The sequence below is a fragment of the Cebidichthys violaceus genome, unplaced genomic scaffold (genome assembly GCF_023349555.1).
Source record: "Cebidichthys violaceus isolate CVI_PGR_0920_01 unplaced genomic scaffold, fCebVio1.0.p SCAF_4, whole genome shotgun sequence".
Lineage (NCBI taxonomy): Eukaryota > Metazoa > Chordata > Actinopteri > Perciformes > Stichaeidae > Cebidichthys > Cebidichthys violaceus.
The window spans coordinates 7,151,835-7,179,066 of NW_027176594.1; the positions used below are offsets into that span (position 1 = coordinate 7,151,835).

The 27,232-nt window shown below is 37.4% G+C and overlaps 4 protein-coding genes across 4 annotated transcripts in view; 2 read left to right on the forward strand and 2 right to left on the reverse strand.

The window, feature by feature from the left end:
• Positions 1 to 38: 38 nt before the first annotated feature.
• On the reverse strand, positions 39 to 5,174 carry LOC137884712 (N-acyl-aromatic-L-amino acid amidohydrolase (carboxylate-forming) B-like). Its single transcript, XM_068726666.1, has 7 exons — positions 4,989 to 5,174; positions 2,524 to 2,750; positions 2,179 to 2,371; positions 1,605 to 1,698; positions 1,412 to 1,519; positions 1,000 to 1,112; positions 39 to 590 (listed from the first exon to the last, which is right to left on the reverse strand). The coding sequence occupies exons 2-7, from the start codon at positions 2,748 to 2,750 to the stop codon at positions 396 to 398; spliced, it is 930 nt and encodes a 309-aa protein (XP_068582767.1). The 5' UTR covers positions 4,989 to 5,174; the 3' UTR covers positions 39 to 395.
• Positions 5,175 to 12,302: 7,128 nt separating this feature from the next.
• On the forward strand, positions 12,303 to 17,815 carry tacr3l (tachykinin receptor 3-like). Its single transcript, XM_068727027.1, has 5 exons — positions 12,303 to 12,670; positions 14,313 to 14,501; positions 14,704 to 14,854; positions 17,203 to 17,399; positions 17,500 to 17,815. The coding sequence occupies exons 1-5, from the start codon at positions 12,303 to 12,305 to the stop codon at positions 17,720 to 17,722; spliced, it is 1,128 nt and encodes a 375-aa protein (XP_068583128.1). The 3' UTR covers positions 17,723 to 17,815.
• Positions 17,816 to 18,784: 969 nt separating this feature from the next.
• si:ch211-145b13.6 (ecto-ADP-ribosyltransferase 5) lies at positions 18,785 to 22,831 on the reverse strand. Its single transcript, XM_068727072.1, has 4 exons — positions 22,681 to 22,831; positions 21,659 to 21,745; positions 20,837 to 21,543; positions 18,785 to 19,548 (listed from the first exon to the last, which is right to left on the reverse strand). The coding sequence occupies exons 2-4, from the start codon at positions 21,707 to 21,709 to the stop codon at positions 19,473 to 19,475; spliced, it is 834 nt and encodes a 277-aa protein (XP_068583173.1). The 5' UTR covers positions 21,710 to 21,745; positions 22,681 to 22,831; the 3' UTR covers positions 18,785 to 19,472.
• Positions 22,832 to 24,909: 2,078 nt separating this feature from the next.
• primpol (primase and polymerase (DNA-directed)) overlaps positions 24,910 to 27,232 on the forward strand; it is a 5,142-nt gene continuing 2,819 nt past the window's right edge. Inside the window, exons 1-7 of the mRNA XM_068727071.1 lie at positions 24,910 to 25,008; positions 25,540 to 25,831; positions 25,919 to 26,013; positions 26,089 to 26,227; positions 26,584 to 26,731; positions 26,824 to 26,920; positions 27,012 to 27,160. Coding sequence (XP_068583172.1) covers positions 25,658 to 25,831; positions 25,919 to 26,013; positions 26,089 to 26,227; positions 26,584 to 26,731; positions 26,824 to 26,920; positions 27,012 to 27,160 — 802 coding nt within the window. The 5' untranslated portion in view covers positions 24,910 to 25,008; positions 25,540 to 25,657. The remainder of the gene's footprint in view (positions 25,009 to 25,539; positions 25,832 to 25,918; positions 26,014 to 26,088; positions 26,228 to 26,583; positions 26,732 to 26,823; positions 26,921 to 27,011; positions 27,161 to 27,232) is intronic.

The following is a 27,232-nucleotide window of genomic DNA, read 5'->3' on the forward strand; positions in this document are numbered from 1 at the left end:
ATATCAAAGTCAAAACACACCATCTAATAACTCAAAACTGATCCATATTTTCTATTTATTCAAACATGGTGTTTGCAACAGTGCAAAAAAAAAGAAGTTAAATGTCCTAGTCTAGTTATTATATAGCAGGTGGAAGATTATAGCGCCAGCACCTGTGCAATATTGTTCAGTACTAAATTAAAGCCCTTCTGAGGTTGAACTGTTAACTAGAGCTGCTGTATTGGATAGCCATAAAGAATAAGGAGGTAATCATGTTTTTTGTGTCCGGCAGCTGTGGAATATTTATTCATTAATTTTGAGCATTTGCTCATTTGAAACATGATTATACATGTAGTGTACACTTTCATTTGTTCTGTGGTTATAATTTAAAGTATATACAACATATATTTCTACTCTCAGTCCTCCTTCACACTTACAGTCGGCAAGGTCACAGTGATCTTTTTGGTTAAATGGAAAGCAATCTTCTTCTCGTAGTAGGCACATTCATTTACAAAGAGAGGGTAGAGGTCTTCTCCCTCGTGCTTCACCATCTCCCCAGAAAACGACTGGAACACAGGGTCGCCTGGATGGAGAAGCTTGAAGTCGTTATCCTGGAGAAAGACAGAACACTCACAAGGGTTAATCATTGTGCATCAGGGCTGCTTTTGAATGCACTATCACCTTTTTAGGTTGACATGGAGCGCAAACCTGTCTGCAAACAGTTGATTAATTACACATCCAGCCGATATGTAGAGAAATTAGCATTGATAATGAGTAATATTCTTGTTCACCTGGTGAATATAAGTGCAATAGTCTTCTATTTTAGCTCTGTTTTTAATCTCTACCAAAATCAAACAATGAGCTAAAACGCTATAAAACTCCATACAGCTGAGGGGAGCTGCAGATTCTGTAGTGACCCCTTTCACATTGTCCTTTCATACATTATACAAATGATTATAGTCGCTATATGTGAAGGGTTGTGTGTGCATGCATTTTTCACAGATTTGTCTTGTCTTCTACCTGCAGCTGGGGGTGAATGGCAGCAGTGATGTCATTTGTTGTAGGATCCCTCGGGTAGTCTACACTCCTCACCAGTGTGTATGCTTCCACTTCGCCTCCTTCAAAAGCACTTCCTGTTGGCAAAGGACAGTAATAAGTAGCAATGCTGGTGTACTCAAGGAAGATCACAGAAGTACTGGGGTCATTTAAAAGCTTCAGTCATATTATAAAAGCTTTTTATCTCTTAGTGGTGTTTTGCCACACAGATAGTTGTCGTTTGGCCAGGTTTAGAGATATCTGCCTCCTAGGATTTGTGCTGCGCCGTCCCTTGTATTGGTATAGAGAGAGACATTTCAAACCAAAACTATCGACATGGCACATGGGAGGCTGTTTCATGTTTTTGACCCTTTAAATACCGGAAGTTGTTTCTTACCAGAATTAAATTTCTGAAGCCATTCTATTGAGAGATCCACTGCGTCTTTCGCCATGTTAAAGATATCAGCTCTGAGCACGCCGTGGGGCTGCGGGCCGACTTCTATCGCTACACAGAACAAGAGAACAATTTCAGCATCTTACCTTTTAATCAATTCAATTATTCAGATGCAGACCGACTAATACACACTTACCAACGCCGTGTTTGCCCACTGTCTCCAGGGAATAAGCCTCAGAAGGGGGTACATCAATAAGGAATGCTCTCACAGGCGCAGAGGTCATCTTGCTCTGAAAACCAGACAGGTGGATTATTTACAGCACTAAATGCTTCAATGCTAAACATATCCACATCACATTGTTTAAAGTCTGAAATATTGAGTATTGATATAATTAAATTTCAATCATTCTTGCATTATTAAATAAAACAATGTGATATTTGTCATTAGAGTAGTTAGAGACATTCTTATTGTCCTATCTGAGCCTTTATATCTTTCTTTGGTGTTGCTCCAAAGAAAGATATAAATAAAAATACCCTGACTGTAATTTCTCTTCTCATGTTTTCATGTATATAAAGATTGACATTTCTTGGACATTTGCAGTAAAATTAAAGTTCATTAAGTTGAACATTATTATACCTGTAGATTTAATACTTTATGCTCTACATTTGTTGTATGGAATCTTTGAAGTCGTTACAGTCAAAGTCAGGAAGCTGCATGTCATGAACTCAAATTTCATCCCTAAGAATATTTTTCTGGATGGAGCTCTTACCTGTATGTATTTGTAAATATGCAGGTTGATCCAGTCTGAGGAGTAAAAGATGAGACACATGCCCATGTTGGCAGTGGTGTTATGGATGTCGCAGAGCAGATCCACAGCCTCCCGGCTTCCTTTGGGCCCAAGCTGAGCATTCAGCTCATGGGCTCGCCTCAACTCGTAGGGTGTAGAGTCTGTTATGGGGGCACTGGAAGCCAGACAATAGAATGAGTTTCCTCATACATGCATACTGGTTTCTAGCACTTTACAGTTACATTTTAAGGCAATTTTCAAATGTACAGATTCTCTTTTAAAACATCCACGTTGAAGTTTTAGTACAACTTTTCTTTTTCAACTTACCTCAGCAAGGCATCTGTGAAACAGCGATTTAGATCTGTTTCCATGTATCTTCTGCAAGCATCCACTGCCCGCGGATTTGATAGGACGGTAGTTATAGAAACCGATCCCTTCTGATCTACCTTCTGTTTCTGCATCTCTCTCACTATGTACACCCCTGACATTTCATTTCCATGGGTTCCACCACAAATAGCAACGCGGGACAGTGGCGAGAAAGAGACGTGCTCCATCTGTTGACAGGAAAAAATGTAGGATGTTCGACAAGTGTTGTCCTGTCCTACTTTATTCTAACACTGACTGACCTCTCACGCAGGCCAACAAGTTTAAAAGTGCAGGTACACATTCATGGAGTCATGTTATTCATAAACCAGACAGACGAGAGTAATGTGTTACCTGTAGGTATGGTGGAATTAACCTTTGGCCAGAAACCGGGGTGAAAAGTACAAAGGTATTGCTGGATGACAGTTAGTGAGTTATTTAATTTAATAAGTGACTGACCTACTCAAAGTCACATTAAAGGAGATCCTTGATCCGTTAACCTCAAGATAAACATTGTATAAACAATATAGTCCATAATAATTTCAATCATATTAACCCTCCTATTTTACTTTTTTTTCAATCATTTGATTTTGGGGAAATAGAAACATAATTAAGTGTTCCTTCTTGCCAACATGATGCAAACCTTTTAACGTTTTGTCACTACACTTCTGATAGTATCATAAGAGTTCATTGCTTTTTTTGAGTGTGTTAGTTTGTTTGTTCTCTTAACTGTCATTTGAGAGAAGGAACTCACAGTTACAGCAGAAACAGGTCAAATAGGAACACAGAAAGTACAAGCTTGATTATCGACGCGTCCTGAGCATAGGAAACCATCAAGCTTCTTTTACTCTTTACAACTTGTTTGTGGTTCAAACAAGCTGTAGCTGAAGTCCACGCTGTAGGCTACATAGTGACAAAGCACATAGTCCTGCCCACGCCAGAGGGGAATATAATAAATTGCTCTCTGTTGACTTTGTATTGTCTGAAGGGGTCTCCTTGTCACTTTCGTCTGCTAGCAAACAGCAGAAAAATGTCTGGCTGCATGGCAGGATGCACTACCAACATGGTAAAGAACCCAGAACTAAGTTTTCATAAGATACCGAACCGAAAAACTGAGAATACATTCAGTAAGACGTGAGGCATCAGCAGGAAGAATGGAAAAACTGTGGCTTCCTGACAGCACGTTATGAATGCAGCGAGTTTGGGTGCATATTGTGGTGCCAATGGGTTTGGTTTGTACAGTATGATGTCTTGTGCTCCATCACATTTACTGCCATGCAACAACTTCGTCACTCATTTCTTCTCTGCTTTGATTGCCAAAACTTCATCTCCAAGTCAATATTCTTTTTTATGTTTTTTTGGTTAGATGCCTGAAATAAGATCCCTGGTTAACACAAGTTGAGGAAGTTTTGTTCTAGGATATAGAATACGTTGGTGAATATCCCACTAATGAATTTTGACGCTTTTAAACAAAGGTGGTTTCTAACAGGTGTCTAAATGAGTCTACTAAACATCATCACGCCGACTACACCGCTTTTAGCTTAGTGGTGGTGTCTTGAAGTCATGCAACCGTGGTCTAGTGCGTTTATAGCCTAATGTTAGCTTTTTATTTCTGACGATTGCATTTACGCTTAATAAATAAATAAAACATTTGAATAGAATGTTGGGATGTTGTTGTGTACTTGCCAGTACACTACCCTGTCGAACTCTGATAATAATTAAACCGTTGGCTCTGCATTTTAGAACATCAGCAGAAAAAGTTATGAATGCCTGGATATTGTCGTTTAAAAAGGTAGCCACACTTTTAACATTTTAACACTCCTATTTAACATTTAAATTAAAGGCTGTTTATAAACATTTAATACATACATACACTTACGCATAGGTTACTTAAATGTAGTTGTCAGCAGATAAGTGTTTGTTTGTTTAATGTGGGTGTCAACAGCTGATACTCCCCCTGTTAGAACCCATAAGTGGAGGCAGATAACGACTGACATTGTAATAATATAAAACATGTCTTCATGAAGTCATAATTGTTGACAAAGACGGTACTTTTCTCAACACTTTAGGTGTCCTTATGTAAATTCTCCTCCATGTGTGTATTAGACAACACTCAATCAATATCAGCAGTAAAACAGAAATTCAAAAAGAGAATCGCCTTAGTATATCCTCATTAGAAAGGCATGCAAAATGGGCACAGTTGGGGAGAAGAAACATATTAGTGGGCACGGTAATGAAAATACACAAGCAGAGATGATCAAAGTACAGTCTTTTTCACAACCAGCTAACTATCTGCAGCCTATTTGCACGGGAGCAAAGAGCTGTTCTACAACGTTCAAGTGACATAATCAGCAAAGAAAGAAAGCATGAATCATTTCCACCAACAAAAAGGGGATTAGTATATACAAGAAACAACGTTCACGTCTTACCTTTCTTTCAAAATCCAGCCCTGCTCGGCACTCACTGCACTTCAGCAACCTTTGAACTTGGAGGGAAGTTGTATCAGGACAGTAATGCAGTATTTCATAACCAGCCAGAAAAGTAATACAGGCACTCTGCAAGCTACTTTCCAGTCAGAGCCATTAACCGTTCACATGCACAGACTCAAAGAAATGCAAAGTAGAGCACAAACCACATACTTATACAGACAGTTTCAAAGTCGGCCCACCTCCTTCCTTGTATCGTGTCTACTACGGCCCTCCTCTTTATGTTCTTCAGCTCAAATTTCAAGCAGTGTGACATGTTGTGATGTAACAGGAACTTGCTCTCATACTAAACCAGCCAGAGCTTCTCTGAGTGCTCTGTGGGCTGGGTGCAACTTTGAGGTGCAATAACAACAACAACAACAACAACAACAACAACAGCCCTGTGTACTTTATTCAGCTTCACTGATGCAGGAGCCTCCATTGTAGTCATATCATACCTATATATAGTCTACTATTAGTATTACTTGTAATTACACCACACTGTTAATACTGTCTGTTTTGTATATACTGTATCTTAGCATACACACTGTTAATACTCCTCACACTGTAGATATCTAGTGTATTCATACCCCTTTCTGTTTATTCAACACTATTCCATATTTTATTCTTTATATACTCGTTACTCTCCACTTTACTGCTTTCTGGTTAGATGCTGAACTGCATTTTGTTGGTTTGCTTTTGTTAGAGCTAATGTGAGCACTCAAGTGTGGTTTATTTCACAACCTTGAAATGAACGATTAATAATATTTGTTGTCGTCTATTAATGGAGCTTTGAGGCAGGAGTGGATTCATTGTTTCTGTGAGCTGCTAACCTTGAACCTGATCCAAGATCTAAAATGTTCTGCAGTCAAAGGTGTTTGTAGCACTGTACCTAAAGCTTCATTTTCACAGAAATGTTATACTCGTATAAGTGATGTAGCTTAGGACAGATGGGCTACAACTGGTGTAGATAGTAAGTTGAAGCGCAGTTTGATCCCACCAACTAGTGTCCCTGCAGACCCGAGAGTTATAGGCCACTTGTGTTAATATCGCACAGGTGCTTTATTATATCAATTTATCTTTTTCATGTCAATCGATTTGTTCCTAAAGACATATCATTGTTTTCTGTTTTCTTTATAAATGTACAATACTAATGTTTGGTGCCCTGGGGTACCCCAGTCATGTTTGCCTTGAGTCCTAGTTTAACACACTATCAGAGGGAAAGGAGCACTGTCAGTCATTTTTATTTTACACAACATGCACATTATTTTTATTTTCCTAAAATAGTAATAATGTTGTTGTTTTTTTGCATTTGACATTAAATACTTAACGAATAATGTTTTGCTACAGTGGTTGTTTCTTACAATAGTTTATTCTTGTTTTGTTCTTGTTTATTCTCTTTAGTTGGTTGTCCTTGTATGTTAAATATGTTGATGAGAGTTAAATTGTCAGCATTAACTCCACAATTGTTTACTTTTACTTTGATTTAATTTGTTTATTATTGATTTGATATTCATATTAGATTCAAATGTGTTGGATACTTATTTGTTTTGTAAACTATATTATACCAGGTAAGTATGGGAAACTCTTTTACAAGGGAGACAAAACAATACAAACTGTTTTATTCTACTGTCTTTCTCAGTGCTGTGTCTTTAACTTTAGCTACATGCTGTGGTGGAAAATATTCCTATACCCGCTTTGCGTGAGTCTTTTAATGCTGAAATACATAATACTAAAAACCAAGTATTTATTCTCTGCGCAGAGAAGGTTCAATCATCACAACAGAATGCATACAGTCTCAGTGTGGAAGAACCTCGAAAAAAGTGAACAAGCTTTCTTTACACAGAATGAGCAAAGGTGGGGGCCGATGGCCAACATTACAGACATTTCGATCTCAGACTTTTGGTCTCAGACTGATAGGAACAACAATAAAAAACAAACGGCCAGCAACCAAAACAAGCAGCCCAAAGGCCTCGGCATGGAACATTCTCAAACAACACAGTAATCTATGTGAACAGAGAGGGAGAATCCTTCTTCTGCACAACAGAGACACGGTGAAGTTCAACAAAGTCCAGAGAAAAATTACTAATGCATGAATACAATATACTGAGTAGAAATATAAACTACGCAAAAAATTACAATGCACAGCATTCTTTACATGCCTCAACATACAATATCTCAGTACTCGTCTTTTATGATCTACTGTGGCTCCGAACCTTTTTCGCTTGTGACCCTTTTATACAAAGCAGTGTGTTTTCATTTGGTCCCTTGTCTCAGGCATCATGAGTTCCTGCGTTACAACCTCTATACATTTCCTTTTAATAGATGTTCAAGGCTTTCAGAGCTAAAACTACCCAGTATTTCACAAAAAACACACACACACACACACACACACACACACACACACAAATATATACCCACAAAAGAATTGTTTTTCTTCTTTCTTGTCACAATAATCATCCTTTTAGCCCTCAGATGCATCTTGTGACCCATTGGAGGGGTATTAAATGCTATTGGGAATTACTAATCTACTAAATGTACAAATGTATCTACAAAATATATTGATTACCTCACATCTTTCAAATCTTTCCCCTCCATATAACCCTCTCGGTCTTTTCCATTTCTCTCACTCTCTCTAAAGGGAAGTCCTAAACTCCATTTAGACATGTAATCCTGTCGGATCAGTCACTTGGTCATAAGCTGCTTTCTCCCACTCGTTCACTCTCTCTCTCTCTCTCTCGCTCTCTCTCTCACTCTCACTCTCACTCTCACTCTCACTCTCACTCTCGCTCTCGCTCTCTCACTCTCTCTCTGTGTGTGTTAAATCCAGTGCATTTCATTATACATCAATTCAATTAATTTCAGGTAAAACCCAACAAGCTTTAACTGCATGAAAGTCATGAAAACTAAATTGCCAAATAACAATGATTTTGAGATATCTGTCTTTGTTTAGCTCCTCTAACCTGTTGATATCTGACCTCTGATTGATCACCATGATTTATAACGAAGCTGGGCTGTTAAAATGACAACTTAATACAAAACAGAGGTAAAGTTTTGTTAGTATTTTATATTGGAGGAGCCACAAATCATGTGTTTGTGATAGTCTCATTACACACACAAGCATGTACTCACATTTTGCCGTCATGTTTGCTGTCAGAAGATGTCAGAAAAGCTCTGAAGAAGATAAATGTACAAATTTCCCCAGTGGAGGAATTACGATTACTGCCCTCCAGTTGTGGAAAATAACTAAGTAAATGTATTAAGTATGAGTACAAAATGATTGTTTTGGCTAGACCAGATTGACTGAAAATTTCAAGAAATTCTGATGAAAGAGGACATTTGACCAAGGACTAAATTAACATATAGCAAACAAAATTAAAAGAGGAGACATTTTGACTAGAAGCACTCAAATTTGACTAAAATGACTTTTTGGCGACAAGAATAAAACTAGACTAGACTAAAACTATGAAGGATAAAAATAACTAGAATGTGACTAAAACTCAAATGTAGACTAAGACTAAATCTAAAATAGCTTCCACAATTACAATACTTTATACTACCTACACCAAATGTATCTGACATCTATAGTTACAAGTGTTCTGGAAAGTTTCTATGTAAATCGGGAGAAGAATTTGTAGTTCAATCAATTGAAATAAACAGAGTCTTGATGAGAATCAAAGTTGTCTTGTCGTTTATTTGCTTGCAAGTGGAAGATTGTACAACAGAGCACGTATCACAGCAGTCTGTTGAAAAAGCCTTCAACGAAACACAATATTCAATATCCTTTATACAGATGTTATCTCTTTAAGGGAGTCACACCCCCTAGGGCTTATGTCGTTGTATTCTGCTGAGTTCCCTCAGCTTCGGTACACAAGGTAACAAAAAATAGCACGAGCACAGGCTGTTATTCCCAGATAGTTGTTTCTGCTACTTTTTTAGTAGCCTTTTCCTTTAATAGCTGATATGTAAGTTTCTGGTTCAGAGCAAGGACACACAGTTATTTATGCATATTTTTACCATTACACAAGTTACTCTTCACATTACTATATTACATGCTAAACACATCATGAGCTTAGAAAAGTCAGTTCATTCCTAAACATTAAACCAGTGATTCCTAAACTTTTATGGTTGTGGTCACTCACAAAAAAGCAGTGCGTAGTCGAGGCACTTCGTCACGTTTCACAACGTCAATAATTTGTTAGCTGTTCCAGTTTTCCCGCAGTCATCTGCATTTATTTTTTTAAATAATTTTTGTGAAATGTTTGCAGTTAAAGGCAGCCCTTTTTCTGGTTTAGTCACTGCTGTATTTCCCCTGAAAAAAATGGAATGCAGATGGGGACAGAATCTAAATTTATAGTGTGTCATTTCAGGAACAGTCTTTAACATGTAGCCTCTCCTCTGATGTGAAACTTAAAAAATAATCTTACATAGCTGACCTCGGCAACTACCTATTGCCGGTGTATGTGTTGCTACAGAAGCATCGACAGGACAGATTGAAAGTCATCCACATTCATACACAGCTGGTGATGGTATTGAGGACATAAAATGATGCAAAAACATCTTGACAAGTTTACTTTTCTCCACAGGATTGTATTGACTTTAAATTAAACTCCTCTTGTCGGTCAATTTCACTGTTTGCTTTACACAGATTAAACTTCATCCTGTTACACACAGATCAGACACCACCTCCCATGTGATTAACTGATGCTTGAATTATTCATGTGAAATACAGGAAGAAGAATTTTTGATGCAGCTAATGATATTGTCATCCGTTACCTAATAACTTGTGACCTTTTTTAATATGGGGGAACAGGGTGTGTTTGGAAGAGGTTTGAACACTGGCATTTGAGACAGGGAGTGGCCCAAAAGAGGTGGCCTCTGGGTAATGAGGTCTTGCTGAGAGGAAACAGACTTTCTGACCTTCTTGTGGTCTTTTCCCAGCGTGCACAGTTCATGTGTTTGTGTCCTCTGAAGACCCTGATCTATGACCTCAGAATCTATCAGTACTTCCATGTCATAAGAAAACTTTTTACTGTAGGGGATGCCAAACTATAAAGGCCAAAGCGACAATATGGAAATAAAACAACACATTATACAATGCAGCAAAAACAAGTGCAGCAGGTACACTTTGAGCTAATTGGCAGTTGTACCCAGCAGGAAAAAAAGATTTACGAGTGTCACAAGAGTCACCAAGATGGTTGTTTAACTAAAGAAATTGGTGTATGATGTGAATCACTGTGCATTGACAATATCTCTTAATATCCATTACATTTGGTTTTGATTACATTGTCTGAATGTTTTGGGCAGATATTAGGCATCTGTTTTGTTTTGTTTTCAGTCACTTCAGGATTAATGAGTGCCAAGTTTGATATAATGAAACTTTCAGAAAAAAAATCCCAGTCATAGTTAGAACTTGGATATATATGTATGCGTACGCATACATGGAATTTGACTCCGGTTTTCACATTGCTCTCATCGTACATACATAGAATATACAAATAAACAAGAGAAATATTAAAACAAGGACATTAAAGACAACAAAGTAGAACAGAGAAACTAAGCATAAACATTTAACTACTATGTACAATATAAATATATATCGAAGAATATATATGAGCATAAAGAACAACAACAATGACAATGGACAATGGATTCGGGATATTAGTACAGAATGGGTGCAAATAGTGCAAATAGTGCAAATGGAGGTGCAGTATGTCTGATTAATTGATGATTTTGTCTATTCTTAACGATATGATTATATTTCGACAAATACATCTTAACTTTGGTCCTTTTTCTATTATTTGATTTGCAGTTAAACATAATTGAAAATTAATCAACACGACAGACTGGAGAAATCTATAGGTAATGTTGGAGGTGAAAAATTAAGAGATGTCTTTGAATTATAGGTTTTCTTTACCTAAACATGACAAAGAGAGTCATATCATCAAAAGCCTTTTCCATATGTTCAACACTTTTGGCCTTTACATTTGATCTGTTCATGGTTACATAATACAAACCAACTTACATACAATTCAGAGGCGCTGTTTTGATGGCACCACTATGAAGGATTAACTGTATCACTCTCAGTCATCCAAGGCTTCAGACAGCTCTAATGCTGGACATGACCCATTGGAATTAAATGGTTTGGACAGTTACAAGAGTCAAAGTCATGATTTGAAGAGAAACAGCTGGACTGGAAGAAATTACAACAATACACACCTGTTGATCAGATTTGGTCAGCATTAGGTTAAAGGAGGAGGTTGAATTTATTATTGTAACTTGTTTGGACAGAAACACAAAAAATACAAAGAGCTTATAAAATAGGATGCTTTGTATAATAATCTACCAACATACAAATACAACTGGAACGATTTATCGATTCATCAACTGACAGAAAATGAATTGGCAAATAATTTGATAATAATTGGAGGATTTGCTGCTTTTCCTTTTAATTATCTTTAATTATTTATTATGTTTTTAAACACTGTGAAGGTTTCACTTTAGGCTCTGCAGATAATAATCATCAATTCATAATCATTCAATCAAGAAATTGGTTAATCAAGAAAATAATCTACCTAAAAGATATTTATTAATTTCAGTCAGATACAAAACAATTAAAAATAAATAAATTCCATCTTTTACATTAATGCATGAGTAATCTAAATATATAATAATAAGCCCCTACTGTCACACTTTTAAGTAAATACATTTTCCTGATTATACTTTACTTAAGTAACATTTTTTATGCAGGACTTTAGCAGAGCATTTTAAGGTGTGTTAGTACTTTTACCTAAATGGTCTTTGGTCCTCCACCACTGCAAATTTGAGAGCAAAAACTGCTGAAACAGAAATAATGAACCCATTATATCTCATATACTACCATGAATTAATTAAGTATTGATGGTGCTTTGAAATAATCGCCATGTCAATATCAGCTTGGCAGCCATTGATCGATTTATGTGATTAGGGATTGTGCCAGGCTATTTAAAAGAGAGAGAGAGAGAGAGAGAGAGAGAGAGAGAGAGAGAGAGAGAGAGAGAGAGAGAGAGAGAGAGAGAGAGAGAGAGAGAGAGAGAACCTGGTAAACTGAATTGATATATTTTTTGATCCTACACTGGAGCTGTGCCTAATGCAGCTGCATCAGGACCACTCTCTCTGTCTCTCTGGTCACCACATGTTAAAAATATTGCTCATATGTTGCGCATCAGAGTCGCCAAAGTAATTCATATCGCCTGACAGCAGCCGACTGAAGCAGATCAGACTGAGGACACTTGAGGAATGGCCTCTGAACGGGATCAATCCAACGCAACCAGAAACCTGACCAACCAGTTCGTGCAGCCGGCATGGCGCATCGCGCTGTGGTCAGTGGCTTACAGCACGGTGCTGGCAGTGGCAGTTTTCGGAAACTTGATTGTGATATGGATTATCCTGGCGCACAAGCGGATGAGAACGGTTACCAACTATTTCCTGCTGAACTTGGCTTTCTCCGATGTTTCGATGGCTGCGTTCAACACGCTCATCAACTTCATCTACGCGGCTCACGGAGAGTGGTACTTCGGAGAGGTGTACTGCAGGTTTCACAACTTCTTCCCGGTCACTGCAGTGTTCGCCAGCATCTACTCCATGACCGCGATAGCCATCGACAGGTATGATGAAGATAATATCCTATTGTACGCACAAAAGTGTTATTTGATATAGTGATATACTTATTTCACGTTAACATTTTGATCATTTATTTCTTGTTTTTGTTTCAATAAAAGTGTCTGCGTGCCTCCAGATTTTTTTTACATTATGAGCTATTTTACATTTTACAGTGATTTGGTATAAATGAACGCAACAATTTGGGTCAGTTTACTTTAACTAAATTTAAGTCATTTTTCAATTGTTGCTGTGCTCTCAATGAAAATAGGGGTCAAGACCTCTCTATATGTAAAGGATCAATTCCACATACAGTACATGTGATGACCATCATTAATTATTCAACATAGAAAAAAAACGTTTCTCAAGAATAGGGTCAAGTAGGCTACCCAGTTAGGAAAATGGAAAACTTTAAATAAAAGCCTTTAAAACACTGGCAATCACTGATTTAACTTTCTAACACTTAAAGTGACATACATGCTTAAGATGCACTTTTTACCAAAAATATACATGCATGGGAAATCAGTGGTGACCAATGCCGTAATTTAGTGCAGTTATACTATATATATATATATATATATATATATATATATATATATATATATATATATATATATATATATATATATAGTGTAACTGCACTGAGCTGTTGCCCCGCGACCCGATCCCGGATAAGCGGTCGAAGATGAGATGATATATATATATATATATATATATATATATATATATATATATATATATATATATATATATATATAGTATAACTGCACTAAATTACGGCATTGGTCACCACTGATTTCCCATGCATGTATATTTTTGGTAAAAAGTGCATCTTAAGCATGTATGTCACTTTAAGTGTTAGAAAGTTAAATCAGTGATTGCCAGTGTTTATATATAGATATATATATATATATATATATATATATATATATATATATATATATATATATATATATATATATATATATATATAGATATATATATATACACACAAACCGTTTCTATTATTTAGTTTGTGTGTCTGTTTGGGAAGAAAACAGGCGTATTTGTAATCAGATTATGTACATAAATTATGTTTACCTGGAAGTCCACCAAGATCAGTTTTTAGTTGTGACAGTCTTTGCTGATATACTGCTGTGATTGAGTATAAGTAATAAAACATGTAGAGAGATGAAGGACTTGAAAGCCTCTGCATTTGAGAGCCTTTATTTGAAAAGAGAAAGTTTGTATGTTAAAGGAACGACACACTTTAGTAGGCTAAATGGTACAGGCTTATTAAGAAAGAAAGATGGTTACCTTTCTGCAGAAAATAAAGAAAAACATGAAAATCAACTAAATCTTGACCCTTACCCTAAAGAACAGAGATGGCCAATAGAGGCATCATGACTAATACCTTAATTGATTTCAAAAGCTGGTGTGACATTTTCTCGAATCTTTGATCCATGTTCTTGCACAGCTTTGAACTCGTCTTTAGACAGATATTCATCTGAGCAATATAGTGAGTGAGTCACAGTAACCTGTTCTGCAAAATGCCAGATGTGGTCATTTTTGCATTAAGTGCAACATACTGAAACTGTTATGTTTTCTGTTATGTTTGAATTTACCAAAAAACTCATAGCTAGGGCCAATGTTGTGACCTCTGACCTGTAGGTACATGGCCATCATCCATCCCCTGAAGCCTCGTCTGTCGGCGAAGGCCACCACAGGAGTTATCGTCTGTATCTGGAGTCTGGCCGTGGTTCTGGCCTTCCCTCTCTGCTACTTCTCCACCACCCGAACTCTGCCCCGCAGGACCCTCTGCTACGTGGCCTGGCCCCGCATGGCTGACGACCCCTTCATGTGAGAACACTGACAACCCCTTTCGATCTTATGTCAAGCTTTATTGTCATTACCATGTCACCACTTGGCTGTATTTGTGCATCATCTGGTTGTGTCTACCATTTACTTCAGATATGTCATCGCGCACAATCTCTTCATCCTGCTTGCCATTGTCACACCAATTCAAATATTTACTGGTGATGTTTTTTTTCCACTTTTGCAGGTATCATATCATAGTCACAGTTCTGGTCTACGTGCTGCCCTTAGTGGTGATGGGCATCACTTACACCATTGTGGGGGTGACTCTGTGGGGAGGGAAGATCCCAGGAGACTCATCTAATAACTATCATGGACAGCTCAGGGCTAAAAGGAAGGTAAACGCTACATTTATTTCATGCATTTGCACATTTTGTATGGATTTAGTTTGCGTGTCTTTGGAGGGGAAGCAAACAGGCTTATTGGTAAGCAGATTATGTACTTGTATATACGTTTTTTTCCTCAAATGTAGAAATTAAGATTGTTCATCAAATTTTTCATGAAAACCCAACAAAATTATTAAACATTTCTACACACCTGGTTGTCTAAGACAGTTTTTTACTGTAAGGACAGCCTTAGCTGATTTGCTGCTGTGTGATAAAACGTGTAGGGAGATGAAGGACTTTATTGGAAAGCATTAGCACAGCTATAGCCTTTATTTGTAAAGAAGAAATATGCAAAAATTGTACAGAAAAACATCAGTATGCTAAATGTCACACAATCTTACTCAGAACAAGCGCAAATTTGCAATAGCTACAACCACGTTTGTGCATGCATCCAAGGGGGCATGCATTCGCACACACAAATACACACACACTTTAGGCCACCCTCACTGCTACATGTCCTTATTGCAAATTGGCATAATTACAGACAGACACCTTCACACCCGCACACTTGACCACCATGTCAAAGTTCAGCCTCCTAGTACGAAAACTGTGGCTGCCAAAGGGTGGGGAAATTGTTGTGGCCCGACCAACAACGCGATCTAAAGAGCAGCTGGTCTCAGATAATAAGTGTTCACTCTTTCTGCAGAAAAGACTGAACTTAGAACAAGTACACTCTATATACTTACACTGTCATATGTTAAAAATAGACCTTTGCAAAAATAACTTAACTTTTTGCAAATGCAGCGGCAGCCTAGAAGAAGAGACAAACGTTCGGAGGCAGACTGTGCACTGCGCTATGCAGCAGTTACTGTGAGGGTTGGGTTAAACAGGGATTAAGGTCATACAGCTGTCATGACAAGCATATCAAGTCAGCCTCCGGATTAACGCTAAAGAGTACAACAATTCATTGATACACCTCACAAATATTGCAAGTTAACACTCTGGATTATTAAGAGATAGCTGAAAGGGTTAGGCTGCAGAAGGATTCATTTTTAAAAATACATTTTTAATAAACTTTTTTTAACAATGGCAAATTTACACTCATCAATTTCATCCTAATTAGACTCTGTAAAATGAGCATAATGAAGTGAGCAACAATGTAACTACAAAACAAAACTGACAAACTTAAAAATAGATTCCCCGCTAGACTTATATAATATTGTTTGGCACCACAAACACACACACATTCAGTGTACAGAAATAAAGACTGTGACAGGTGCAGGTTTGCCATTTACAATCTTTTCAAGGGCTTTATAGAAAAAAAATCATCAGAGGCTCATATTGCTCGAAAAAATTGAGCCACGACAGATAAAAGAGATTCATACACGCCAGGAAACAAAGGTTACAAGACAATGTCGGGCTTGATATAAAGGCCCACTCTGACAAGATGCCATTTGGGCTGGAGATAAGATGAAGTCACTTTCATGTCCATCCTGCAGATGAGCCTCTGCTGATAGTATAATAGCCTCCTGCTCTCTTTAACCCCCCACCGCTCTGCATTGGGCTGCAACACACTGATGAGTTCTGTGCCGCTCTTTCATCTGTCCTACCTGAAACCTCCTGGGTCTGATACGTCATCGCTGACCTTTCCCTCTCTGGACGCATTGAATGGAAACTTTATTGTGAGCAGAATGAAGGAAAACAAACAAAATACTTGATATTTTAGAGACAATGTGCATACAAATTCCTGCCATGGCTTAAAATATTCAAAACCAGAGTAAAATGGCATTTAGAGTTTGTCTTCCTTAATTTGACATTGCTCCAGTTACAGAAGTTTTCAGACAGTGTGGAATTTTAAAAATATATATTTTAAACTGCTCTAATCAAACATGTTGGTATTGACAATGTATCAGTACTGTGAAAGGTATCCCATAGTGACAAACCCACAGAGAATTGTCACCTGACTATGCAGGTCCTCCCACCTCTATGGAGTCTTTTAGCTCATTGTTTGGGTTTTACACCTCTTAAATATTCTGATTTAGTTTAGATTATAGCCACACTAAACCAGGTAAATTTGTTAAAGCATTGTCTCGGCTACAACAATGTTTTTCTTGCTTTCTTTACTTTTCCAAAACATAACATAACCATTAGAATATAGAAATCTTAAAATGCCAGCTTGGTATTTCATTGTCTACAGGGAAAACGGGATGATATGTTTTCATGTTGTGAGCTCCTAATACCGTCTTTATTTTAATTCCTGAGTGTGACACCCCCTTCTGACTACGATGTTGCACTGTGGTGGTGTCCTAATAATTACATTATTAATAATAATGTAATTATTTATCTCCTTTGTCTTGCAGGTGGTGAAGATGATGATCATCGTTGTAGTGACTTTTGCCCTCTGCTGGCTGCCCTATCACATCTACTTCATCGTGACGGGTCTCAACAAGCGTCTGAGCAAATGGAAGTACATCCAGCAGGTCTACCTGTCAGTGCTGTGGCTGGCAATGAGCTCCACCATGTACAACCCTATCATCTACTGCTGCCTTAATAGCAGGTGAGTATTAATAAGTCTCCCCCACAAACCAAAAACACACATATAAATACTGTATTTGTACACAGCAGCATGATTACATGTCGGGTTGATTTTGCTGCAGGTTCCGGGCAGGCTTCAAGCGGGTTTTCCGCTGTTGTCCGTTTGTCCAGGTATCAAGCTACGATGAGCTGGAGCTCCGAAACACAAGACTTCGACCGGGTCGCCAGAGCAGCATGTGCACCCTATCCCGGGTTGACACCAGCATCCTCAGCAAAGACAAGAGCACTTGTTCCCATGGACACAGGTTAAGACACAACTCTGAGACCCATAATAAAGACAGTTAGTTGTTTCCACTGGACACAATCCAGCTAACTTGCTGTATTTTTCACATTCATTTGAGCTCAGAATTTCTGATTGGACTGTTTTTTGTTTACTTATAGGTCAGATAATGTTAATTAACTCTGATGGTTGTGGTGAACGTTTAGAAATCTGGGTATATTGTTGATTTTCTTTCAAACTACACCAGAGGTTTTCAAACTGAGTCGTGCCTCCCTGATGATTTGGCCCGTTTATCAACAGCTGCAGCAGTGGCTGTGATACATAGTAAGCTCATGGAGGTAATTAACGTACACTAACCCAATCAACACAAAGACAAGACATGTATTTTCAGTTTGAGCACAACTTTACAAGGATATTGTTATCTCAGATGTTCATCGCTAAGAAATCATAAAAATAAGACACTATTTTTAACTGCAGAACTTGCTTAAGAATCATTATGTTTTTTTAAGTTTTATTCAATATCAAAGTACTCTAATAGTTGTCTGTACATTCATGGGTACATTGCAAACAGGAAATGCTAAAAGCTAATTCAGCATAATGTTAATGGTGCCATATGTATATATATATATATATATATATACGTATATATATATGTATATATATATATACGTATATATATATATATATATATATACGTATATATATACTGCCAATTATAAAAAAAATGAAAATACTTTGTCATCATCATCATATACTTTCAGCTGCTTTTGACATTTTGTGTACTCATGTTAGCTATATATTTATTATCATCAGACCATTACTCAGTGGATTTTGTCAACTATAACTGCAGCAGCATTACTGCTGCTCTTCTAGCATTAATGCCCTTAAATCTATTATAGTGACCCTGATATTAAGTGATCCTGGTTGGGTGTACGTTCACAAGTGCTTGTAATTTTTGTTAGTTTCAAAAAAGCATTTTGCATTTTTTAAAAACTTGTTTGTGACTGTTCATAGAGTACTAACATAGTTACTGTTTACTGTAAGTATTATTTTTTTTGCATATAATAAGTATGTACAGTATAATATTCTGATGTTTTGGTGAAAACTCAAACACACACAGACACAAATTATATATAGCATTTTATTGTGAATTTATGTGTAATGTTGTATTATGATATAGATTAACTGTAAAAATGCAAAAACAGTTATGTTAAATTCACTGAACTTGAGAAGACAAGTTAAATAAACTTATGTATGTCATTTACAGATTAAACAGTCCATTTTTCACTCGACAATATAGGATCTTATGTATGTGGCTACTTCTATTGATGCCACTTTGCACCACAATATTGTCAATCATAGCGCATGCTGTTATTCTGAGAAATGTAAAATGGTGTAACACAAGGGTAATGTCTGAATTCAATATCAATCTTCCTCATGGTTTTGATTGTTTTAGTTATCATGAGAGGAAACAACCATTAATTATTTTAACATGTATTAAAGACAAATGACAAGTTTCCATCATGTTTCCCTCAAACATGAAATGCCCCCAAAAAGTATAAAAGAAGACTTTCCTCAGAAATATTGACACACGTTTACGGTATATATCTGCTGATAAGCATATAGCAAATGTGTTTTAAGTCATTAAAAAACAGTGTTATGACTGTATTTTTTGAGCAGGCTACAAAGGTTTGCCACACCTTATTTGGCAGCATCAAAGCAAAACAGATGTTTATTGTTCGACTGTACAAAATAAAAAGCGTTTTGCTTAACTCTCAGTGCAATCTGAGCAGCTATTTCTTTTTCCATTTGTTCTCAATAGTTTAAGAAAAAAAGAGATAAAGCCACAAGCATCAACACAAGCCACTGGGTGGAGACATGAGCTGGGGACCTAGAGAGATGGAAATAAAGAGAGGGAGATGTTAATATCTTTGGTAATTTTGCAAAAAAAATCTGCTTCGTACTATGAGCAAGATTGGCCTACATGAAGACAACATTTTTCTTACAAAGTGCAAACTGTTTAAGTTATTTCATGAAAGAAATTTGTGCCTATTTTCTCTCTCAGCTTATCTCACTGGTATGAAGTGGCATGGACATACAGACAGACTGTATGTAGCTTATGAGAAGCCTGTAAACACTTGTCAGGGCTGTAGAAAGTGTGAGGAATTCAAAGTTTAGAAGCATTCCTAGTATGTTTTAAAGCACTCCTAGTGGTGGATATTTTATATCAATGTTTACTTAAGGTTTAAACCAAAGGTATAATTATTATATGATTTGTTTGCTTGTAGAAGTTTTGAACCAGGGAGTGTGGTCATTTCATGCATTGAATGTATATTGAGTGTCTGTGAGGGGGGTTTGAGGAATGTCAGAAGGTGTGAACCTGCGGGGAAGAAAGTAGTTGACTTAGGACAATGGGTTATCAGCCAAGGAGAAGCTCATTGGACTTCAGCCAATCGTGGAGCTGATAGATGGGCTGAGGAATGTTACTCTTGGGAGACAAAGAACTGTAAATCCGAGGAGAGATTCAGACCTTCTCTGGACCATGATGCAGATATACGTATCTGTCTCGTGGCCCGGACAAGGCCTCACTTTTGTGAAATTTATATGTTTGTTTTGTTATTAATAGTGTAATTCGGTTTGTAATTGTTTAGCTTCTGTTTGTTATTAAATAACTTTTGATTTGATAATAACCCGAACCAGCTTATTTTTTGGCCCTGCTCTGTTGACAAAAGACGCAGCAGTAGGAGACATGCGGCCTCCCTTTGTCTGTGAGAGAGAGTTGAGACCCTTTTAACAAAAGTCCCACAACTCCTCTTCCTTTTCAGGTAAAAGATAATTTAGCTGTTTCAGCTGAAAAGACACCATTGAAAACCAAAATGTACGCCCTTACTCAGCCTGTAAGAAGTTGATCAAGTTGATTAGTAAGTGTTACATTCTTTTTTTTTCAAACATAGATCGCACTGCCGATCTTCTGATTGAAGGACGACCCGCTCTATCACTGAGCCACAATTGCCCCTTACTTCCTGATGCCAGACAATTCTTCATGAATTATTTAACATTCAAAGACCATCACACAGTTTTAATAAATAAATCATGTTGAAAATCATAATTCCAATATCACTGTTAATAATCATGGGATAGAGCAAATTATTTTATTTATTATAAAGAAAATGTCTTACCCTGATAGATTGTAACAGTTGTGCGAGCTGTCCAGTTCTGAGTGTTTCAAAACGATCTCAGTGAATTTAGAATCATCGCCAGTTTTTTCATTTACTGCCTCCACAGTGAACACTTCAGCTGGAGATATGAGTGTCATACTCTGGTCTTGTCTGCAAATGTTGCCTCCAAGGTTAGCAAAGAAGCAAGAAGTGATATTAAAGAGGACTTGCTCGTCTAAATCTGTCAGCTTGACTATCTCACTGTAGCTTGAGTGAGCTTTGGCGAACCTTCCAAATCTCACCTTTGAGCCTTTTTGTGCTGTGTATTCTTCTTCTTGGACAACATACAGAGTCTTGCACTTCTTTGTACTCAGCAGCAACATTGAATCCATGAGCAGGAAGTGAAGAGCCTTGAAATGGAAGTGTTTTTCATAGATGCTTACATTTCCACCCAGTGTCTCTACTGCATTGTCAAACATCTTTAAATCTCCATCCCAATCAGCGTATACCAACAGTGCAGTGGTATGTTCTGTTATTCCTCCCGGGATCAGCTTTAAACAAGAAGAATCTGCCTCCCATGCTTCCTGGAGTTCCTTACTGTTGTTTAGCTCTTGTCTTAAGAGACCTGAATGGATAAACTTCTCCATGGCCTCGTCACGGCATCCATTGTACATGTAATCTACAGCATTTGGGGCCATGTCCAGCAGTTTTGCGCTCCCTGCAGTCACCTTTAATTGAGCATGGAAGTTAAAATATAGTTTCAAGACAAGCAAATATTATCTTTAAATCTAACATAACATCACAAGTTTTAAATAACTATTTTTAAGAGAAACAACAACTTACTTTGTAGTAGAAAACAATTGCAGCAAGAAGCAGTTTTCTTCCGTCGCACATTTTGAAGGGCTTTTCTTTTCTTATATCTACACAGACCTGAAACAGAAAACCAAGAAGAGAATTGCAGGACCAAACTTGTATAAAAATGTGAACACAGTCCAGAAATGGGATGATCTGGCTTGTGACTCAGTTACTTTGTTTAGACAAGCCCTCGATCTCCTATTTTGAGTTTTCCACTCTTGGAATATGGCACCCACCTTCTCACCCTAGATAACCATGAATGATTAAACATTAAAACTAAAAGAAAATATCAAACGGCTCATACCTTAAGCAGGGAAAATTAATTTTTAGGAGCAAAAATCTAGTCTGTGTACATCCAAGTGCAGGGAAGCAATACTTTTCAGCAGAACACTGTCGTTGGGGAAGGAAAAACTTATCATACCAGGAATGCCTTTTCCTTTCCTGTGGAAGGAAACAACATGTCTTTGGGGGCCCTGATGTTGAGTTATTTGTTCTGCTTCGGCTGAGTTACTGTAAGTTCTTGCTGATTTGTCGCAGATGTTTTTATAAACCAGATAAACTAGCCCAACAATAAATTGTCAGATACATCTGAGGGTCCCCCATTTGGACGCAGAGTACATCAAAACTTAGAGAGTTTTGTGTTAAAAGTAACTGGCAGAGAACCCACGAAGAACGAATATAGTGATGTTATAGTTCTGCAGAAACCTCAGCGTCCTGGGAACAACATGAACTAGGTCACTTCTACATGAGACAAACACATCTCCCATCAGCCAAGCAAACAAATAACAAAATATCATAAATCATACTCGATATGACTGGGACAGACCGGAGAAAAAGGCTGCTACACTCCGTTAGCAACGTGCTACCTACGAACATGCAGCATGAAAAAGCACGAGCGCCTGACGGAGATTACGGACATAGTTTCCATTTCTCTCCCCGGTAAACCATCGCAGAGATATTCAGCTTCGAACACAAAAAGTCACACAGCTTTCATCGAATATTGTACTTACTTTTGGTCGAATCTCAGCGAAAAAATGGAATATCTCCGTACTTCCACTTCATGTTTGTCCAGCTGCTGGTGCTCCGTGTGAATCCGTTCGATTCGTGTCTCTCCGACACTCCTCGGATTCTTGGGAGGGTTGGAAGCTCAGCAAATCAGATTTCAGAGCTGGACCTTTTTGAGCTTTATTGGCTAATAGTGCTGTCAATCATCTAGCTTTCAATTCCAGGCAATTCTATTGGCTTCTACGGTTCGAAGGATGTCTCAATGGTGAAAATCGGAGAAGGGGGGGCTGAGATACAGCCCTGAACAGAGAGTCTGAAGCAGGATTTGACCTTAAACTAAATAACTAAAAAGGGCATAGAAAGAGCTTAAAACACTCAAAAAAGGTCCAATCTTCGGTCTATTGATTCAATGAACATCATGAGTGATACATAGAAGTGATATAGAGTGTTTTTGAATTTTAAAAATACTTTTTTATTCAAATATTGGAGTATTTGATCAGTTTTCTAATTTGAAATGCTCTATATTTCATAAATGTTTCACTGTATCTATGTATAGCTGTGTATATAGAGCCTATATCAGTTGTTCTAAGAGCCCAGCATATTAAAAGTCTTGGATACCCATACTTTCCAAAAAACAATACCCTAAAAGTGCTGTTTTTCAAGATCGAGCTTTTGAGTTTTCCAAGTTCTGCTGTGTTCCATCCTTATCTTATGTGAACCAGTAACATGTATTCTGATAGTTCCATGATTTTTCTCATCTCAAAAATATATAATTTTTTTTTTTTTTTTTTTTTTTTTATACAATTAATTAGGTATTTCTTATCTTTATTCGAGCTGAGGCCTGCAAATAGGCCTCGTTTTTAAAAGGTTTTAATTTCCCAGTTTCACTCAAATGCTCTCTCTTCTTTCTTTCTTTCTTTCTCTCTAACCTCCTAAATTGTGATTTTGTGATAACGTCATAATATGCTTTGCTTTGTTTTTTTCACATTTTCTTCTTAAACAATACTCCCAAAAGTAAAATAAGTGATTAAAAGTCATATAGGTAAAATTGAGCTAAAACTTTTTAAGAGACATATTAGCTGTGAATATGTTGCTTTGATTGCGAGAAGCCTGACAATCTACCCATAAATAAATTTCTTAAACTTTTAATTTCCTGTTGTCCAACTAAATTTATTTTGTTGCTTGCAGTTGAAATTATACATCATAAAGCAGTCATATATTGCATTCAGTATGGAAGGAATGCACACATACTTAATATCAAAGTTGTGCAGGTCATTTTTGATAAAATCTTAAAAACAAGTACTAAAAATTTCCTCTGATGCCCACTTTGTATTTCGCTGTTGATAAATTAAATTAACATATCTTAATGCACAAATACTTACCTGATGACTAAATACTTTAGCATAATGGTGTTTTCATTGGTGCTTGTGAATAGCTTCTTCCTCCAATGCAAAGTTATGTTCCACCTTCTGACCTCCTCTTACTTCCTTCCTTCCTTGCTGGTACAGAACAGTAGCCTGCTGACACTCGATTTGGCAGAGGACCTGCCAACGTGACTATAACAGCACATTTTTTAGATGTTCAGTTTGAGTGGAGAGCGGATGTTAGATTGACAACATCCCATCCGTTCGAGATCCAAGCAGTATTGTGTGGTTTGCTTTTTTCCTTTTTGACAAGTTGTTAAAAAGGTTTCCACTGTACAATAACAGCAGTGTGCATAGCCTACCTTAAACAGCATTAAACACAGACAACTTTAACTGTACTTAATTTAACCCACATACTTTTTGAACAACTGTTTAATAGCATTAGGCTTTACAGTTACAAGGATAATCATATTCCATACCCTCCATGTAAAGCCAAATGAAACAACAAATCTTGGAAACTTTTTTTTTTCCTGACAAGGATGTTGGTTTAATCTTTCAGCACTATGATGTATTTGTCATATATGCAGTTGTATATGTATATTTGTTTATTGTTCTTATGTTTAAGGCTTTTATTTTTTTTAATGTATCCGGAAGTCATATAATTGATACTGACCAAAGACACATTACGCGTACGATGCATGCACTTTATTTCATAATAAGGCTACACATATAATTGTTAATCAACGATAATTTACAGTAAAAAAATCGAAAATATTATTGTCTGGTACGATCCCTTTTTATGACCAGAAACCGGAAGTAGTGCTGTTTCCGGTTTGAGACGCGCCAAAAATAAAACGACGTCGAGGCTGAAACTACTTGTGTGTTTATGTTTCAACTGAGGAAGTGGCGGCATAAACACAGCGGTAACGTAGCCTACTGGCTAGTTGTGCCTTTGAATCTTATCTAACGGTGAGTTATGACCAATGCACTCTTAAATACACAAGGACATTAACGTTAAAATCAATGCTAATGCAATCAATGTTACGGTTACTGCTTATAAACTCTGCGTTAACTTTTCAGCGCTGTTTATTAGGTTAACGTTAGTCTACAGTGGTAGCAATACGTTATATGACGTCATATAACGTATTGCATTTTAATGTTGTAGTTGGTTGAGGTAGGACCAGTATATATTTTGTACTGTTAGAATGTATAAGAATATATCTAATAATATTTTACATAATATTTTATGTACTTATACACTGAGTTATCAGTTGATTGGTGACATTTAAAGTGCTAATACTAATGCAGTACAACACATTAGTCCTGTAATAAATCCTACCTTTATGGAGGTTATATATGTATTATCATATTGGAGGATGTAATTTGTGAGGCTGTTGAATTGTAGTATGTTATACTAACAGGTGTTCGTATTATTTGGTCCACCCAGTAGGCTAAATAACAAAAACACCTCTGTGTGACGCTGATGCCGTTTTTTTTCAGGTTGAAGGATGATAGGAGGACTAGAGTTCCAGCTTTCCCTCTGCTGAATTTTCCTCAAGCAAGTCACTGAGTGGGTGTATTAAAGGGTCAAACAAAAGTGGTCGATAAGCATTTCAAGATGAGGAAGTGGGGAGATCGACTGATGAAGGTTGAGCAGCTTGCTCAGTCGTTCCAGCTGAAACCTCTGGCCACACACTACAAACCTCGGCTGTGGCCGTGCCAGCCTTCCTCCGTCTGGAAGCTCTTTCCTCGTCAGTGTATGGCCATCGGCTTCGCTCAGAGCTGCAAAGAGGTACAGTAGTAACACATTACTCTTGTGATACTGGACTATCTCATTAGACTGCACAGAAAGTTGACCGTGGTGCCTTGAATTCCCTAGGCTGTACATGTCTTTGCACTTGAAAAAGAAAAGACATCCCTGGGTCAAAGGATCTTCCTGGTCACCAGTTACAGTGAGCTGTGGCATTACTACAGGTAAACATACATTGTCAAATGATTAGAATGCGATGGTGTGCATCAATGATGATTTGTCACTTGATTTGTTTTCAGGACTTACACACAGTCCTTGATGCACTGCTATGAGGTGATACCAGATGGCGCTGTTTGTAAGCTTTACTTTGACTTGGAGTTCCACAAGCCCTCAAACAACGGAGCTGATGGTAAAACTATGGTGTCTTCACTTATCCAGGTAGCGTACTGTTCGCATCCTAATTGACAAAATAGCTTGTTGTATTCTGCTCAAACATTTAGTTTTGTCGAGCAGCTTGCGTCACATGCAGAAAACAATGATTCATATGTTGTTCAGTTCAACATTTCTAAAGCCAAAGAATGTGTTACAAAAGTATTCACTTGACATTCATTTAGTAAAGCAAGTAAAAATCAAAGAGCAGTTATAACAATAAATATAGAGACTGAACTGTATCACATAAGGTGGAAACATCTGGATAGATTATGTGTAATAGCTTATTTTGTTACTTCCTTACCTAAAGATGTATGATATACAGCTGTATGATATTTACCGCTCCATGTTTTGTGTCTTGACAGTATGTTTGTGACAAGCTAATGGAGGTTTATGGGATTGAGTGCTCTGCAAACGATGTCCTCAATCTCGACTCGAGCACGGAAGAGAAGTTCAGTCGACATCTCATCTTCAATCTCCAAAATGCAGCTTTCAAAGACAACATTCATATGGGTTTGTCCAGTGTTTCACGGAGGAAACTAAATTATTATTTTAGTTTTTTTTCAGGTGTTCCTTCAATTCATATATTCTGTCGTTTTTTTTAGGCAGGTTTATCCACGCAATTCTCCTCCCAGTCCTGAGCACACCCAAAAGTGGCCTGAATGTTGGGATGAATTCAGTGGCAGAAAGCAGTGAAACACGGTTTGTTTTTTCAGACATGTTAAAATAAATATATAAATGTCTTTGCTACCATCTCTTTGTGTAATTTGTCTCAATTATGTACTGACGGCAGAACTCTTGCCGTCTCTGAGGGGATACCAGCAAAGGCAGATGAGATGGCGGAGAGTCCACGAGCCAAGAGGTGCAAGCAGGAAGAGACAGACCTCAAGTTCCTCCAGGTGAAAAACAAAGATGGCCAAGACTGTCTTTTTGTTGATCTTGGTAAGAGAAACCACACGCTTTTATTTAACATTTTTACCCTTATATCAGACACTAACTTGGGTGAAATGTTTC

Coding starts and splice junctions, on each gene's coding strand:
- si:ch211-145b13.6 (XM_068727072.1), bottom strand. CDS start 21,709: ATGTGCGACGGAAGAAAACTGCTTCTTGCTGCAATTGTTTTCTACTAC. Junction 21,544..21,658: donor CAATTGTTTTCTACTACAAA/GTAAGTTGTTGT, acceptor GCTCAATTAAAG/GTGACTGCAGGGAGCGCAAA. Junction 19,549..20,836: donor AACTGTTACAATCTATCAGG/GTAAGACATTTT, acceptor CCATCTCTCTAG/GTCCCCAGCTCATGTCTCCA.
- tacr3l (XM_068727027.1), top strand. CDS start 12,303: ATGGCCTCTGAACGGGATCAATCCAACGCAACCAGAAACCTGACCAAC. Junction 14,502..14,703: donor ATGGCTGACGACCCCTTCAT/GTGAGAACACTG, acceptor CCACTTTTGCAG/GTATCATATCATAGTCACAG. Junction 17,400..17,499: donor TACTGCTGCCTTAATAGCAG/GTGAGTATTAAT, acceptor ATTTTGCTGCAG/GTTCCGGGCAGGCTTCAAGC.
- LOC137884712 (XM_068726666.1), bottom strand. CDS start 2,750: ATGGAGCACGTCTCTTTCTCGCCACTGTCCCGCGTTGCTATTTGTGGT. Junction 1,699..2,178: donor ATATTTACAAATACATACAG/GTAAGAGCTCCA, acceptor TCTGGTTTTCAG/AGCAAGATGACCTCTGCGCC. Junction 591..999: donor CCATTCACCCCCAGCTGCAG/GTAGAAGACAAG, acceptor GTCTTTCTCCAG/GATAACGACTTCAAGCTTCT.